The sequence below is a fragment of the Pristis pectinata genome, chromosome 10 (assembly GCF_009764475.1).
Source record: "Pristis pectinata isolate sPriPec2 chromosome 10, sPriPec2.1.pri, whole genome shotgun sequence".
NCBI lineage: Eukaryota > Metazoa > Chordata > Chondrichthyes > Rhinopristiformes > Pristidae > Pristis > Pristis pectinata.
In genome coordinates this window covers 100,036,145-100,053,090 of record NC_067414.1, presented here as the reverse complement: position 1 = coordinate 100,053,090, position 16,946 = coordinate 100,036,145, and the positions used below count along the sequence as shown (strand labels likewise).

The window sequence follows — 16,946 nt, the reverse complement described above, 5'->3', positions numbered from 1 at the left end:
TCCAGTATTGGCCATTACTGCCCTGGGGAAAGATGCTGCTGTCCACTCTGTCTATGCCTCTCATAATCTTATATACCTCGATCAACTCTCCTCTCATCCTCTGTCTCTCCAAGGAGAAAAGCCATAACTTGCTCAGCTTCTCATAAGACATATTCTCCAATCCAGGCAGCATCCCCTGGTAAATCCCCTCTGCACCCTCTCCAAAGCTTCCACAACCTTCCTATAGTGTGGCAACCAGAACTGAACACAATATTCCAGATGTGGTCTAACCAGGGTCTTACAGAGCTGCAACATTACCTCTCTGCTCTAAAACTCAATCCCCCAGCTAATGAAGGCCAGCACACCATATGCCTTTTTAACCACCCTATCAACGCGTGGCAACTTTGAGGGATCTATGTACTAGAACCCCAAGATCTCTCTGTTCCTCCACACTGTTAAGAATCCTGTCATTTACCATGTACTCTGCCTTCAAGTTAGATCTTCCAAAGTGTATCACATTACACTTCTCCAGATTGAACTCCATCTGCCACTTCTCCGCCTAGCTCTGCATCCTGTCGATATCCCGATGCAACCTACAACAACCTTCTTCACTATCTACTACACCACCAACCTTCATGTCATCTGCAAACTTACCAACCCACCCTTCCACTTCTTCACCCAAGTCATTTATAAAAATCACGAAGAGCGGGGGTCCCAGAACAGAACCCTGCAGAACACCACTGGTCACCAACCTCCAGGTCGACTACACCCCTTCTACAACCACTCTCTGCCTTCTGTGGGCAAGCCAATTTTGAATCCAGTCAGTCAATTTTCCATGGATCTCATACCTCACAACCTTCTGGATGAGCCTACCATGGGCAACCTCGTCAAACACCTTGCTAAAATCCATATATACCACATCCACCGCTCTACCTTCATCAACCTGTCTTGTCACTTCCTTGAAAAACTCATTTAGGGTCATGAGGCGCGACCTGCCCTTCACAAAGTCATGTTGACTATCCCTTATAAGACTATGCATCTCCAAATGCTCATAAGTCTTGTCCCTATGAATCCTCTCCAATAGTTTGCCCACCACTGACATAAGACTAACTGCTCTATAATTCCCAGGATTATCTCTTTTACCTTTCTTGAACAATGGAACAACATTTGCCATCCTCCAATCCTCCAGTACCATTCCTGTGGCCAGGGAGGACTCAAAGATCATCGTTAATGCTCCAGCAATCTCTTCCCTCGCTTTACATAGTAACCTGGGGTATATCCTATCTGACCCCGGGGACTTATCTATCCTAATCCTTTTCAGTAGCTCCAACACTGTTTCTTTCTTAATCTCGACATGCTCCAACACATTTGCCTGTTCTACGCTAACCTCCCCTTCGTCTAAATCCCTCTCCTCGGTGAACACTGAAGCGAAGTATTCATTCAGGACCTCCCCTACCTCCTTCGCCTGCGCCGGGTGTTCCAGTGACACCTCACTGGCTCTGTGTATTTCCAGTGATATCTCACTGGCTCTGTGTATTTCCAGTGATATCTCACTGGCTTGGTGTATTCCAGTGATATCCCACTGGTCCTGTGTATTCCAGCAATGTCACGCTGGCTTTGGGTTTTCCAGTGATATGACACTGGCTCTGGGTGTTCCAGTGACACTGTTTATTTATTCCCCTCCCAGTGTGTACACGACAGGTTGCACATCGCGCTGGCTCTGAGCGCAGCCGGCTCAATGTTCCGCCAGCGCTGTCGGATGAACCCTTCCCTCGTCAACTGCTCCACCATCGACTGGTACGACCGGTGGCCCAAGGAGGCTCAGCTCAAGGTGGCCAACACCTACTTCAGACAGGTGGAGTTCGAGGAGGTATGAGGTTGGCCTGTCTGTCTGTAGCGGTTCTGTACATTCACACCAACTGTTCAAACAAAACTTTCTTGCTGTAGCAACAACCTGCCAGGGGGACTCAGCAGGTTGAGCAGCATCTGTGGGTGGAAAGGAACTGTCGACGTTTCGGGTCCTGATGCAGGGTTGCAACCTGACATATCAACAGTTCTATCCCCCAACCCACAGGTGCTGCTCAACCCGCTGAGTTCCTCCAGGACATTGTTTGCTGCTCCAGATTCCAGCATCTGCAGTCTCCTGTGTCCCCATTCTTGCCGCGAATTTTACTCTTGGGGGTGGGGGTTTTTTAAGTCCTGGGTCTAGAACATTTGTGCAGGCATACAGTGTGAGAGTCAGTGAAGGAATCACTTGGCAACGTTCCTTAAAGAATAAGGGGCAAATAAACGAGAAAGTTTAATCTAGAACCTCACTTCATAACCAATTATTTCCATTTGTATCACATTCTTAAAGTGTCCCCAAGGCACACACAGGAGCTTCGTCAAACAGAAATCAGCACTGAGCCGCTAACGGCTGCAGGTGACTGAAAGCTCGGTCAAACAGGGAGGTTTTAAGGACGGATTTAAGAAGAGATAACGAGGCTCAGGGAGGGAGTTCCAGAGACCAGGCCAGGCAGCTCAAGGCACAACCTCCAGTGGGACAGCGATTAAATTCAGGAAGACAATTAGAAGAACAAAGAGATCTCAAAGATTAAGGAGTAAAAAAGATTCAGAGACGGAAGGTTAAAGGGCACAAGAGGTCACAGAGGAGAAGCTAAGAGGTTAATGGTGGAGGAGGTGACAGAGACAGAGAAAGAAGGTTAAAGGGTGAAGGAGGAGACGGAAGGTTAGAGGGCGCAAGAGGTCACAGAAGTGGAGATGGGGAGGTTGCAGAGGTGGGGATTTGAAAACAAGGGTGAGGATTTTAATATCAAGGTTTTGCTTAAGCAGGAGCCAATGCAGATCAGCAAGGTCAGGACGGGTGGGTGACCAGGACAGTGTGAGTGAGGACACCGGTGGCAGAGGTTGGGGACTGAGGGGAGTAGAGCGAAGGAGACCTGTCACTTGAAATTAACTTGAGGCAAAGATTAATTCAAAACCACTGCAAAATATCAAAGATTAACCTCCAAGTTGGTAAAAGCTCTCACATGGCCAAAGTCTCTCCAGCTGAGGTAAGTTCCCTATTGTACTACATTTCCTCTTCCCTTTATGCTCTTTTGTTACAGACTATTCTCTAACAGGAGTGAAGGTTGAGCAGACTGATCCCTGGGACCGACGTATGGAGAGAGATTGGGATAATTAGGCTGATGTACACTGGGGTTTAGAAGAACAAGAGGGGATCTCATCGGGAGCTACAACATTCAAAAGGGACTGGACAGATTAGATGCAGGAAGGATGTTCCTGGTGATGGGGAGTCCAGGACCAGGAGTCACAGATTAAGGATAAGGGGATAAACCATGAGGAGCTGAGATAAGGAGAAATGTCTTCACCCACAGAGACTGGTGAACCTGTGGAATTCTCCACTGCAGAAAGCAGGTGAAGCCAAATTCTGATTTCAGGAAGGAGTCAGATATTGTTCTTAAGGCTAAAGAGGTTAAGGGATGTGGGGAGAAAGAAGCAAAGAGCCCTGAATCCGGGTGATCAAACTGGATGACAGAATAGGTTGGAGGGGCAGAGGACTACCCTGCTCCCACTTCCTATGTTTCTATGTAAGAGCACAATACGCATGCTGCAATTCAGAAATAAAAACAAAAACAGTCAGTCGGGCAAAAAATACAGTTAGAAAAAACGTTAACCTAATCATTAACTCAACCTGGAAGAACCTGGATGCGCGTCGGGCAGCATCTGTGGAGGGAAATGGACAGTTGATGTTTCAGATTGAGACCTTGAAGGCTCTAGACTGTCCATTTCCCTCCACAGATGCTGGTCGACCCACTGAGTTCCTCCAGCATCCTGTGTGTTGCTTCAGATTCCTGCATCTGTCGGCTCTTGTGTCTCCAATTAACTCAACCTGAAACATTAACTCTGTTTTTCTCTCCACAAATGCTACCGGACCCACTGAGTATTTCCCATACTTCTGCACATTCTCCTGCTGCATTCTAGTCCCCTGTGGTTTCCAGACCCACTGTTGCCTGGTTGGAGATGTTGTTTCAGGCTGAGCTGTGAGCTGTCGCTTGTGATTTCAGGTGTTGAAGGAGAAGGTGGCCAAGGTTTGTGTTGACATTCACAACAGCGTTTCAGTAGCATTGGAGCAAATGTGGCAGCAGATGAGGAGGCACTATTACATCACCCCCAGCAAGTACATGGAGCTGATACGCACATTCTCCAATTTGCTTACAACCAAGAAGAGGGACATTCTGAACTCAAGGTAAAGCAGTACTCTGGTAATAAATGCCTTGGCTCATCATCTGTTCATTGGTGGCATTGAGTTGTCAAAGATCGATAGGGTAAGAAAACAGCTGGTGTTGGCTTAGACCTTCTAGGGAGACACCAACACTTGCCCCTCGGATCTCACCTGAGATTAAATCGCGGCATTATCTTGGAACCACCTCTTTGGGTTTCTCCTTCCAAATCCATTTTATTACTGTTCAGATCCTTCATTACCACACATTCAGAACTTTACAGTGCAGAGAGAGGCCATTCACCCATCATGCCTGTGCTGGTTAATCCCAGTTCTGGGTCTGTACCCTCCAGCCCACTGCCCTTCAAGTGTTCATCCAGACAGTTTCTGCTTCCACCACCACTTCAGGCGGTGATTTCCAGACCCCCAGCCGCTTGTACAATGAAATAATGTTTTTCTCATCTCCCCTCTACCCTTTAACAGTTGACTTAAATCTGTGCCCCAAGTTACTGACACCCCTCATCCTGATGAGGCCTCTTGTAATTTTACACACAAGAATTAAATCTCCCCTCAGTCTCCTTAGTTCCAAAGGAAACAAGCCAAGTCTAGCCAGACTCCCCTCGTGGTTATAGTCCTCCAGCCCCACCCACATCCTCGTAAATCCCCTCTACACCCACTCTGGTGTAACCACATCCACCCAGCAGTGTGGTGACTAGAACTGAACCCGCTTCTCCCACCCGTGACCTAACCAGTATCGAACGTAAATCATAAAAAGCGCTACAGCTAGTAGGGCCATTGGCTCACAACACCAGAGATACTTTCTGCCTGTAACTACGTGGGTTTCCCCCGGGTGCTCTAGTTTCCTCCCACATCCCAAAGACGTGCGGGTTGGTAATTGTTCTAAAATCCCATATATGAATGCCAAAAAGATCTCACCAGGAAAGATTCATCCCAAATAAATTGGTAAATTGGTTAATTATTGTCACACGTACCAAGGTACAGTGAAAACTTTGTTTTGCATGCCATCCATACAGATCATTTCATTACATCAGTGCATTGAGGTAGTACAAGGGGAAACAATAACAGAATGCAGAATAAAGTGTTACAGCTACAGACAAAGTGCACTGCAGGCAGACAATAAGGTGCAAGGGCCATGATGAGGTAGATTGTGAGGTCAGGAGTCCACCTTTATCATCCAAAAGGTCTGTTCAAGAGTCTTATCACAGTGGCATAGCCACAGTAAGTTGCCCCCAGTGTGTAGGTGAGTAGTAGAATCTGGAGAGAGTAGATGAGGATGTGTGAATAATAAAAAACATGGGATTCAGAATCAGGTTCATTATCCCTGACATATGTCGTGAAATGTGTTGTTTTACGGCAGCAGTACAGTGCAAGACATAAAATTACTATAAATAACCAAATAAATAAACAAATAGTATAAAAGAGGAATAACAGGTTCATGGACCGTTCAGAAATCTGATGGCGGAGGGGAAGAAGCTGTTCCTGAATCATTGAGTGTGGGTCTTCAGGCTCCTGTACCTCCTTCCCGATGGTAGTAACGAGAAGAAGGCATGTCCCAGATGGTGAGGGTCCTTAGTGATGGATGCCGCCTTCTTGAGGCACTGACCCTTGAAGATGCCCTCGATGGTGGGGAGGGTTGTGCCCATGATGGAGCTGGCTGAGTCTACAACCCTCTGCAGCCTCTTTCAAGCCTGCACATTGGAGCCTCCATACCAGGCTGTAATGCAACCAGTCAGAATGCACTCCACCATACATCTATAGAAATTTGCAAGAGTTTTTGGTGACATACCAAATCTCCTCAAACTCCTGATGAAGTAGAGCTGCTGGCGTGCCTTCTTTGTGATTGCATCAATGTGTTGGACCCAAGATAGATCCTCTGAAATGCTGACACCCAGGAACTTGAAGCTGCTCACCCTTTCCACCACTGACCCCTCAGTGAGGGCTAGTGTGAGTTCTCCTGACTTCCCCTTCCTGAAGTCCACAATCAATTCCTTGGTCTTGCTGACATTGAGTGCAAGGTTGTTGTTGCGACACCACTCAACCAGCTGATCCATCTCACTCCTGTATGCATCGTCGTCTCCACCTGAGACTCTGCCAACAGCAGTGGTGTCATCGGCAAATTTATAGATGGCGTTTGAGCTGTGCCTAACCGCACAGTCATGAGTGTTCAGAGAGTAGAGCAGTGGGCTAAACATGCATTCTTGAGGTGCGCCTGTGTTGATTGTCAGCGAGGAGGAGATATTATTACCAATACGGACTGGCTGTGGTCTCCCGATAAGGAAGTCGAGGATCCAGTTGCAGAGGGAGGTACAGTGGCCCAGGTTTTATGTAGGATTGTGTCAGTGGGTTGATGTTCACACAAACCCGATGGGCTGAAGGACCTGTTTCTATGCTGTGCCCCTCTACAGCTCTGCGACAGACTGAGGTCCTACAGGATACTGGGCTGGATAAATAGAGGGCAGGATCAACCTTTATAGAACATAGGTTTGGTCAGCAGGTCAGGCAGCATCTATGGAGAAGGAAACAGAGCTAACGTTTTAGGGCACAGACCTCTCACCCCACTCTTCTGCTGTGTTCCTAGAAACCGCTTTGCCAATGGTCTGGAGAAACTATCGGAGGCCAGTTCCCTGATCGGGGTGATGCAGGAAGAATTGGTGCCACTTGGAGCACAGATAGAGCAGAAAACCGAGGTACCATTGTACGAACAATTGGGAGTTTGGAGAAGTAAAGTATTGCACTCTGCAGCCGAATGGTGTTTGAGAAGGATGTGGCTTCCATTCTTTACAGTCACTCGCAGTCCAGAAATATATCTGGAAGTATTTACATGGAACATAGAACAGTACAGCACAGTACAGGCCCTTCGGCCCACAATGTTATGCCGACCCATATAAATCTTATCCACATTCTATCTATCCCCCTTTCTACTTCACCTCCCATAACCCTCTATTTTTCTTTCATCCATACCTATCTAAGAGTCTCTTAAATGACACGATCATATCAGCCCCTACCACCCACCCCAGCAGTGCATTCCAGGACCCCACCACTCTCTGTGTAAAAACCTACCTCTGACATCCCCCCTGAACTTTCCTCCACACACCTTAAACAGGTGACGTCTAGTATTGGCCATTACCGCCCTGGGGAAAGATACTGCTGTCCACTCTGTCTATGCCTCTCATAATCTTATATACCTCAATCAAGTCTCCTCTCATCCTCCTTCGCTCCAAGGAGAAAAGCCATAACTTGCACAGCCTCTCCTCATAAGAGATGTTCTCCAATCCAGGCAGCATTCTTGTAAATCTCCTCTGCACCCTCTCCAAAGCTTCCACGTCCTTCCTATAATGTGTCGACCAGAACTGAACAAAATATTCCAGATGTGGTCTAACCAGGGTCTTATAGAGCTGCAACATTACCTCTCTGCTCTTGAACTCAATCCCCTGGCTAATGAAGGCCAGCACACCATATGCCTTCTTAACCACGTGGCAACTTTGAGGGATCTATGTACTAGAACCCCAAGATCTCTCTGTTCCTCCACACTGCTAAGAATCCTGCCATTAACCATGTACTCTGATTCAAGTTAGATCTTCCAAAGTGTATCGCTTCACACTTCTCCAGATTGAACTCCATCTGCCACTTCTCTGCCCAGCTCTGCATCCTGTCAATATCTCATTTCAACCTACGACAATCTTCTGCACTATCTAGTGCACCACCAACTTTTGTGTCATCTGCAAACTTACTAACCCACCCTTCCACCTCTTCATCCACGTCATTTATAAAAATCACAAAGAGCAGGGGTCCCAGAACAGATCCCTGTGGAACACCACTAGTCACCGACCTCCAGGTCGAATACTCCCCTTCTATAACCATCCTCTGCCTTCTGTGGTCAAGCCAATTCCAAATCCACACAGCCAATTTTCCATGGAACCCATACCTCACAACCTTCTGGATGAGCCTACCATGGGCAACCTTGTCAAATGCCTTGCTAAAATCCATATACACCACATCCACCGCTCTACCTTCACCAATCTGTCTTGTCACTTCCTCAAAAAACTCATTTAGGCTTGTGAGGCATGACCTGCCCTTCACAAAGTCACATTGACTATCCCTTATAAGACTATGCGTCTCCAAATGCTCATAAACCTTGTCCCTAAGAATCCTCTCCAATAGCTTGCCCACCACTATGTAAGACTAACTGGTCTATAATTCCCAGAGAATTATAGATAGAGAAATGGGGGGGCAGAAACGATGTGGAAGGGAAGGGTTAGATAGATCTTAGAGCAGGATGAAATGTCGGCACAGCATTGTGGGCCGAAGAACCTGTACTGTGCTATAGTGTTCTATGTTCTAATATCACAGGTCACAGACCTCCAGCTAGAATAAGTCCCATCGACCATTACCCTCTGTCTTCTATGGGCAAGCTAGTTCTGAATCCAAACGATCAATTCGCCATGGATCCCATGCATCTTAATCTTCTGGGTGAGCCTCCCATGAGGGACCTTGTCAAATGCTTTAGTAAAATCCATTTAGACAACATCCACAGCTTTACCTTCATCAATCACCCTCGTCAAAAAACTCAATCAAGTTAGTAAAGCACGACCTGCCCTGCACAAAGCCAGGCTGACTGTCGCTAATTAAGACATGGTTTTCCAAATGCTCATAAATCCTATCTCTAAGTATCCTCTCCAGTAACTTCCCTACCACTGGCGTGAGACTCACCAGTCTACAGTTATCAGGATTATCCCTGTTTCCCTTCTTGACTAATGGAACAACATTAGCTACTGGCCAGTCCTCTGGGACCTCGCTTGTGGCGAGAAAGGACATGAAAATATTGGTCAAGGCCCCAGAAATTTCATCTCTTGCCTCTCTCAATAACCTGGCGTATGTCCCATCAGGCCCCGGGGATTTATCCACCTTAATGCTCTTTAAGAGACCCAACACTATCTCCTCCTTTATCTCAAAATGCCCCAGCACATCAGCACGCTCCACACTGATCTCCCTCCCCTCCACGTCCTTCTCCTTGGTAAATACTGATGCAAAGGGATTCACCCACATCCTCTGCCTCCAAGCACACATTCCCTCCTTTATCCTCTCCCTAGTTATCCTCTTGCTCTTGATATACTGTATGTATAGAATGCCTTGGGATTCTCTTTAATACTATTTGCCAGGGACTTTTCTGCCCCTCCTGGCTTTCCTAATTCCCTTCTTGAGTTCCCTTCTGGCTTCTTTGTAATCCTAAAGCGCAGTGTTTGATCCCAGCTTCCTCAGCTTTACATACTTTTCCTTTTTCTTCTTGACTAAACTCATCACCTCTTTCAACATCCAAGGTTCTCTTACCCTGCCATCCTTGTCCGTCCTTCTCACTGGAACATCCCTGTCCTGTACTCTGTGCAGTTGGTCTTTAAACACCCTCCACATGTCAGATGTGGACTTGCCCAAAAACAGCTGTTCCCAATTAACTCTCCCTAGTTCCTGCCTGATGCTCCCGTAATTTGCCCTGCTCCAGTTTAATACTCTCCTGCAAGGTCCATACTTATCCTTATCTATAGCTGTCTTAAAACTGAAGGAGTTCTGGTCACTGTTCCCGAACTGTTCTCCCACTGAGAGGTCGGTCACCTGGCCAGGCTCGTTACCCAACACCAGGTCCAGTACAGCCCCTCCTCTCCTTGGACTATCCACACACTGATTTAAGAAACCCTCCTGGATGCACCTAACAAATCCTGCCCCATCTAAACCTCTTACACCAAGGAGGTCCATGTCTATAATGGGGAAGTTGAAGGCACCCATGACAACAACCCTGTTAGTCTTACACCTTTCCCTAATCTGCCTGCATATCTGTTCCTCAGTGTCCCAGTGGCTACTGGGGGTCTGTGGTATCATCCCATCAGAGTGATTGCACCTTTCTTATTTTTAACTGATGAAGGAGCCAAAGGAGGGAGAAGGAGCTGGGTTTTTACAACATGGAGGACGCAGCCTGATGGGGAAGGTGGGAACAAGTTCATTAGTCGTTTGCTAAAGGGAATTGGATAAACTGAAATCTGAAAAGAAAAAATTAGCAGGGCTATGGGGGAGAAACCAGGAAAATGGGATTACTTGGAGAAAAGCAGGCAGGATGTTTATCCACCTGTTATGTTGGATTGATTCCACTCACTGTTAAAGGGTTGCTCTGAACTTAGCTGCCCAACGCTGGTCAGAAATATCTTCAGGCTTTAACCTAACCCCAAAGGCTTGCAGCAAAGGACCCTGTTGGAGGGTGCAGGTTACCATTCTCTCCCCGGTCTGGGAGGGAATCAAACACATAATGAGGGGAGAAACTTGTCCATGGCAAGAATGGACAATGCCAGTCAGCAGTCTGAAGCAACTGAGCAGAGCAGCAGGCACGTTATAAAACACCGCAACGTTTGTGCTCCCTAAACAGGTTGAAGAGCAAATGGCAGCCGAGTGCCTGATGAAACTTTGACAGCCATGAAGATGTTTGAAAATCTCAAGTGCTGCTTTCCCTGAGAGAGAGAGAGAGAGAGGGGGGGGGGGGGGGGGGGGGGGGGGGGAGAGAGAGAGGGGGGGGGAGAGAGAGAGAGAGAGAGAGTGAGGGAGAGTGAGAGAGAGAGAGTGAGGGAGAGTGAGAGAGAGAGAGAGTGAGGGGGAGAGAGAGAGAGAGAGAGGGAGAGAGAAAGAGAGAGAGAGTGAGGGAGAGTGAGAGAGAGAGAGAAAGAGTGTGTGAGGGAGAGAGTGTGTGAGGGAGAGAGAGTGTGTGAGGGAGAGAGAGAGAGTGAGGGAGAGTGAGAGAGAGAGAGAAAGAGTGTGTGAGGGAGAGAGAGTGTGTGAGGGAGAGAGAGAAAGAGTAAGGGAGAGAGTGTGTGAAAGCTTGAGGGAGAGACAGAGAGAGAGAAAGGGTGGGGGAGAGAAAGAGGGAGAGTCAGGGGAGTGGAGTGAAAGGGTGGGGAGGCAGAGAGGCCAAGGACCTGTGGCAAAGATGGTCACTCACAGACGCAATATTGGGTGGGACCAGTACTGGGATTTCAAGATCGGTCACTTGATTGGAGAGTACTGGGAGAGAATGGTCACTCTGTGGACAGTGATGGTGGGACATCAGGGACGGTCACTCTATTGGGCAGTAATGGTGGGACATTGGGGATGGACACTGCTGGACAGTTGTGGTAGGACAGAGTCACTGTTGACTATTACTAACCCTAAGCCGAAGTTTATAGATGTCCCTCTCTGCTGAGAGCCACATACAGTGACCTGACTGATATCCGCTCTCCCCAGGAAATCGAACAGTTAATGAAGAAACTTCGGGAGGACACTGATGCGGTGGAAGAGGTTCGAGCTATAGTTAAACAGGAAGAGGAGGTCATGGCTGAGGAGACACGGGTCGTGCAGGAGTACGCCGAGGTAACCAAACTCTTCCATCCCATCCTTTCCCCACCTGGCAGTGGCCCACAGTTTGCACCCCTGCCTTGGCCCTGCCCGGCACATTACTGGGTAGTCAGTGATGTAACGTGGCCTGTGTCCTGGCACTTCACGTCACATCTAATCAGTTGATATTTCTCCTCTGAGCAGCTCGGTGGAAGCAACCCTGACTGTAATATTGCTCCATCGCACCAGCCCTCATTGACACAATTTTCCAGACCTGGAAACACAACCAGAGTGTAAAACTTTGGTTAGGCCACACTTGGAGCACTCTGTGCAGTTCTGGTCACCCTATTACAGGAAGGATGTGGAGGCTTTGGAGAGGGTGCAGAAGAGGTTCACCAGGATGCTGCCTGGATTAGAGCTATAAGGAGAGATTGGACAAAGTTGGGTTGTTTTCTCTGAAGCGGTGGAGGCTGAGGGGAGACCTAATAGATGTTCATAAAATTATGAGAGGCAGAGATAAGGTTGATAGCCAGAATCTTTTTCCCAGGGTAGAATTGTTGAATACTAGAGGGCATGCATTTAAGATAAGGTAAGATAAGATATCTTTATTAGTCACATGTACATCGAAACACACAGTGAAATGCATCTTTTGCATAGAGTGTTCTGGGGGCAGCCCACAAGTGTCGCCATGCTTCCGGCGCCAAAATAGCACACCCACAACTTCCTAACCCGTACGTCTTTGGAATGTGGGAGGAAACTGGAGCACCCGGAGGAAACCCACGCAGACACAGGGGGAGAACGTACAAACTCCTTACAGACAGTGGCGGGAATTGAACCCAGGTCGCTGGCACTATAATACTACTGTGCCTTTGAAGGGGGAGCTTTAAAAGCGATGTGCGGGGCAAGTATTTTACACAGAGAGTGGTGGGTGCCTGGAATGGGCTGCTGTGGTTGTGGTGGAAGCAGACACGATATATGTGGCACATAAGAGGCTGTTAGACACATGAATATACAGGGAATGGAGGGATGTGGATCATGTGCAGGCAGAAGGGATCAGATGTCATTCACTTCATTAGTTCAGCACAACACTGTGGGCTGAAGGGCCTGTTCCTGTGCTGCACTGTTCTGTGTTCTATGAAATCAGCCCAGTTAATCACCTTCTTTACCTGCCCTGCTGCCTTTAAGAGTCTGTGGACGTACACGTTGTTCCTTCACACCCCTCAGTATCCCCCCGTTTATTACGTATTCCCTTGCCATGTTACGCCTGCCCAGTGTTTTGCCTCACACACCTCTGAATTAAATTCCATTCGTCACTTCTCTGCCCAACTGAACGTGCCGTCAGTTTCTCCCTGCAGTCCAAGTTCCTCCTCCCTGTTAACCAGCCGGCCAAACTTGGATTCACCAGTTCGATCTGGACCAACAGGATGCATCAATGTGTCGGGAGCGGGGAATTGTTCGCCATGAGTCAGGAAACTGATACCCAGAGTCACTGGTGGATACAGAGAGACATCGTGTGAGGTGTGACGTAGAAGCAGTTAAGTCTATTGGCACTGAGCAGAGCAGTCGTGCCTAAGTCTTCCTGCGGTGGTCAGTATTGAGGACAGAAGAGGAACACAGCTGTCGGCTATTCGGCCCTTCATGTCAGCTCTGTCATTCCACAAAAGCAAAGAGAAGCAAGCACAAGGGGCCAAATATACTCAGCAACTGAGCCTCTGCAGCCCCGCGGGACTGTTCCAAAGCTTCATCTGGTGCCAGTGATGTCCCAGCCAGTGCCAGCCCACCACTGTCCCAGTGCCAGTGCGCCCCAGCCAGTGAGAGCCCGCCACTGTCCCAGTGCCAGTGATGTCCCAGTCAGTGTCAGCCCGCCACTGTCCCAGTGCCAGTGAGGCCCAGCCAGTGTCAGCCTGGCACTGGCACTGGGCCAGTGAGTCCCAGCCAGTGACAGCCCACCACTGTCCCAGTGCCAGTGAGCCCCAGCCAGTGACAGCCCACCACTGTCCCAGTGCCAGTGATGTCCCAGCCAGTGTCAGCCCACCACTGTCCCAGTGCCAGTGAGGCCCAGTCAGTGTCAGCCCACCACTGTCCCAGTGCCAGTGAGGCCCAGTTCTGGTGAGTCGCAGCCTACTCATACAGACCATTTGAAAATTTAAAACACTCAGATGCTGGAAATCTGAAATTAAATGGGAAATGCTGGAAACACTCAGCAGGTCAGGCAGCGTCTGTGGAGAGAGGAGCAGAGTTAACGATTCAGGTCAGAAACCCTTCATCAGAACTGGGAAAGGGGGAAAACAAGTTCGTTTTACAGCCTATTTAATGTATATGGCCAAGTATGAAGCTTCTCCTCGGTGGGGCAGGCGTTGGGAGCAGGAAGCCCCCTGTGTGACTTGTCAGTATAAACCTTCCACTCTGAAGGTCGTCCCCAGAGGCTAGACCCTACTGTGTAGTGTAGAAGGAGTGCTGCTTTGCCTTTTGGATGGGATACTTCAACCGAGACTCATGTCTCCCTTCAGCTGCACACGTCAAAGATTCTTAGGCACTATTACAAAGAGCAGAAGAGTCCTCCCAGTGCCCTGGCCAGTTCCTCAATCAACTTCATAAATGCAGACAGTTTAGTCATTTTCACTTTGCTTTTTTTGGAAGCTGCAGTGCAGGAACTGCCTGTCACCAGCCCTACACCACAACCTGGAGTGCATTTCCCAAGTCCTGACTGACTCTGGAGTGCTCTGTGGACACCCTGAGGTTGTGGAAGGCGCTTGAGAACTGTGAGCCCTGATCTGTCTCTGGACAGAGAGTTACAGAGTCACACAGCACGGAATCAGGCCCTTCGGCCCAACTGGTCTCTACCAACCAAGGTGCCCATCTAAGCTGGTCCCATTTGCCCATGTTTGGCCCATATCCCTCTAAACCTTTCCTATCCATGTACCTGTCCAAGTACCTTTTAAATGTTGTTAATGTACCTGCCTCAACCACTTCCTCTGGCAGCTCGTTCCATATACTGACCACCCTCTGTGTGAAAAAGTTGCCTCTCACGTTCCTATTAAATCTCTCCCCCTCACCTTAAATCTATGTCTAGTTCTTGATTCCCCAACCCTGGGAAAAAGACTATGTACATTCACCCTGTCTATGACATTCATTTACTGATTAGTCCCAATTCCTCTGTTGACTTGCAGCAGGCAACCAATGAACTGAACAACGTTCTTCCCATCCTGGGCCAGGCCATCAGTGCACTTCAAGCCCTGGACAAGAGCGACATTTCGGAGATCAGGTGCGTCATGTCAACCTCTAACCCCCGCCTGTGACCAGTGGAACCTTGGTGCCCCAAATTAACAGGCAAACCTTGAGGCAGATTAATGTCAGGACCTGCAACACATCAAGTGGAATGGTTTTAAACTGGGAGCAGGCACCTGGGGAGTATGCACACAAATGGTCAGACTGTTGAAGGTCCATCTGAGATCCGGGCAGATGCTGGCAAGTGTGAGGTGTTGCACTTTGGGAGGTCAAATGTAGGGGGATAGTATGCAGTTAACGGCAGGACCCTTAACAGCATCGATGTGCAGAGGGTTCTTGGGTCCAAGTCCACAACTCCCTGAAAGTGGCCACACAAGTAGATGGTAAAGAAGGTGTGGGGCATGTTTGCCTTCATCGGTTGGGGCATTGAGTCAGGAAGACACACTGCAGCTGTATAAAACTTTAGTTAAAGCTGCACTTGGAATATTGTGTGCAGTTCTGGTCGCCCCATTACTGGAAGGACGTGGAGGCTTTGGAGAGGGTGCAGAAGAGGTTCACCAGGATGCTGCCTAGATTAGACAGTAGGAGCTATAAGGAGAGGTTGGACAAACTTGGATTGTTTTCTCTGGAGCGACGGAGGCTGAGGGGAGACCTGATAGAGGTTTAAAATTATGAGAGACATAGATAGGGTCGACAGTCAGAGTCTTTTTCCCAGGGTAGAAAGGTCAAGTACTAGAGGGCATGCATTTAAGGTGAGAGGGGGTAAGTTTAAAGATGTGTGGGGCAGTATTTTTTACACAGTGGGTGGTGGGTGCCTGGAATGCACTGCCAGGGGAGGTGGTGGAAGCAGGTACAATGGTGGTGTTTAAGAGGCTGTGAGAGACATGAATTTGCAGGGAATGGAGGGAGGTGGATCGCGTGCAGACAGAATAGATTTAGTTTCATCGTGTTCAGCACAGACATTGTGGGCCAAAGGGCCTGTTCCTGTGCTGTACTGTTCTGTGTTCTATGTTCAGTGCATCTGGGATTAATAGAGAAATGTAGAACAGAAGCAAGACATTCTACAAATATATCAGGAGCAAGAGGGTAACCAGGGAAAGAGGGGTCACCTTAGGGACCAAAGGGGTAATTTATGTGTGGGACCAGGCGATGTGGGCAAGGTCTTAAATGAATACATCTTGTCTGTATTCACCAAGGAGAAGGACATGGAAGATGGTGAGTTCTTGGATAATCTGGAGACGGTCAGTATTAAGAAGGAAGTGGTGTTAGATGTTAAGGAATGCATAAGGATTCGTAAATCCCTAGGGCTGGATGAGATCTATCCCAGATTGCCATGGAAACCAAGGGAGGGGATAGCTGGGGCCCGGATGGGGATTTCTGCATCTTCGCTAGCCACAGGTGAGGCACCAGGGACTGGAGGATAGTTAATGCTGTTCCTTTATTTAAGGAGGTCAGCAGGGAGAAGCTGGGGAACTACAGGCTGTGAATCCTACAGCAGTGATGGCGAGATTATTGGAAAGGCAGGAGCTGATCAGGGATGGTCAGCATGGCTTTGTGCCGAGGAAATCCTGTCCCACTAATTTGATTGAGTTTTTTGAGGAGCTAACTGAGTAGATCAACGAAAGAATTGGAATTGGTTTATTATTGTCACTTGTACTGAGGTACAGTGAAAAACTTGTCTTGCATACCGTTCGTACAGATCAATTCATTACACAGTGCACTGAGGTAGTACAGGGTAAAACAATAACAGAATGCAGAACAAAGTGTCACAGCTACAGAAAAAGTGCAGTGCAGGCAGACAATAAGGGGCAAGGTCATTGTGTAGGTAGATTGTGAGGTCAAGAGTCCATCTTATTGTACTAGGGAACTGTTCAATAGTCTTATAACAGCAGGATAGAAGCTGTCCTTGAGCCTGGTGGTACATGCTTTCTGGCTTTTGTATCTTCTGCCTGATGGGAGGGGAGAGAAGAGAGAATGTCCAGGGTGGGTGGGGTCATTGATTATGCTGGCTGCTTCACCAAGGCAGTAAGAGGTATAGATAGAGTCCATGGAGGGGAGGCTGGTGTCCGTGATGCGCTGGGATGTGTCCACAACTCTCTGCAGTTTCTTGCGGTCCTGGGCAGAGCAGTTGCCGTACCAAGCCATGATG

The 16,946-nt window shown here is 48.3% G+C and overlaps 1 protein-coding gene across 1 annotated transcript in view; it reads left to right on the top strand.

Annotated features, from left to right (window-relative positions):
• The window catches only part of LOC127575532 (dynein axonemal heavy chain 6-like), a 277,640-nt gene that overhangs the window by 208,591 nt on the left and 52,103 nt on the right, over positions 1-16,946 (top strand). The window contains exons 50-54 of the mRNA XM_052025464.1: positions 1,667-1,849; positions 4,047-4,228; positions 6,801-6,909; positions 11,480-11,605; positions 14,740-14,834. Coding sequence (XP_051881424.1) covers positions 1,667-1,849; positions 4,047-4,228; positions 6,801-6,909; positions 11,480-11,605; positions 14,740-14,834 — 695 coding nt within the window. The remainder of the gene's footprint in view (positions 1-1,666; positions 1,850-4,046; positions 4,229-6,800; positions 6,910-11,479; positions 11,606-14,739; positions 14,835-16,946) is intronic.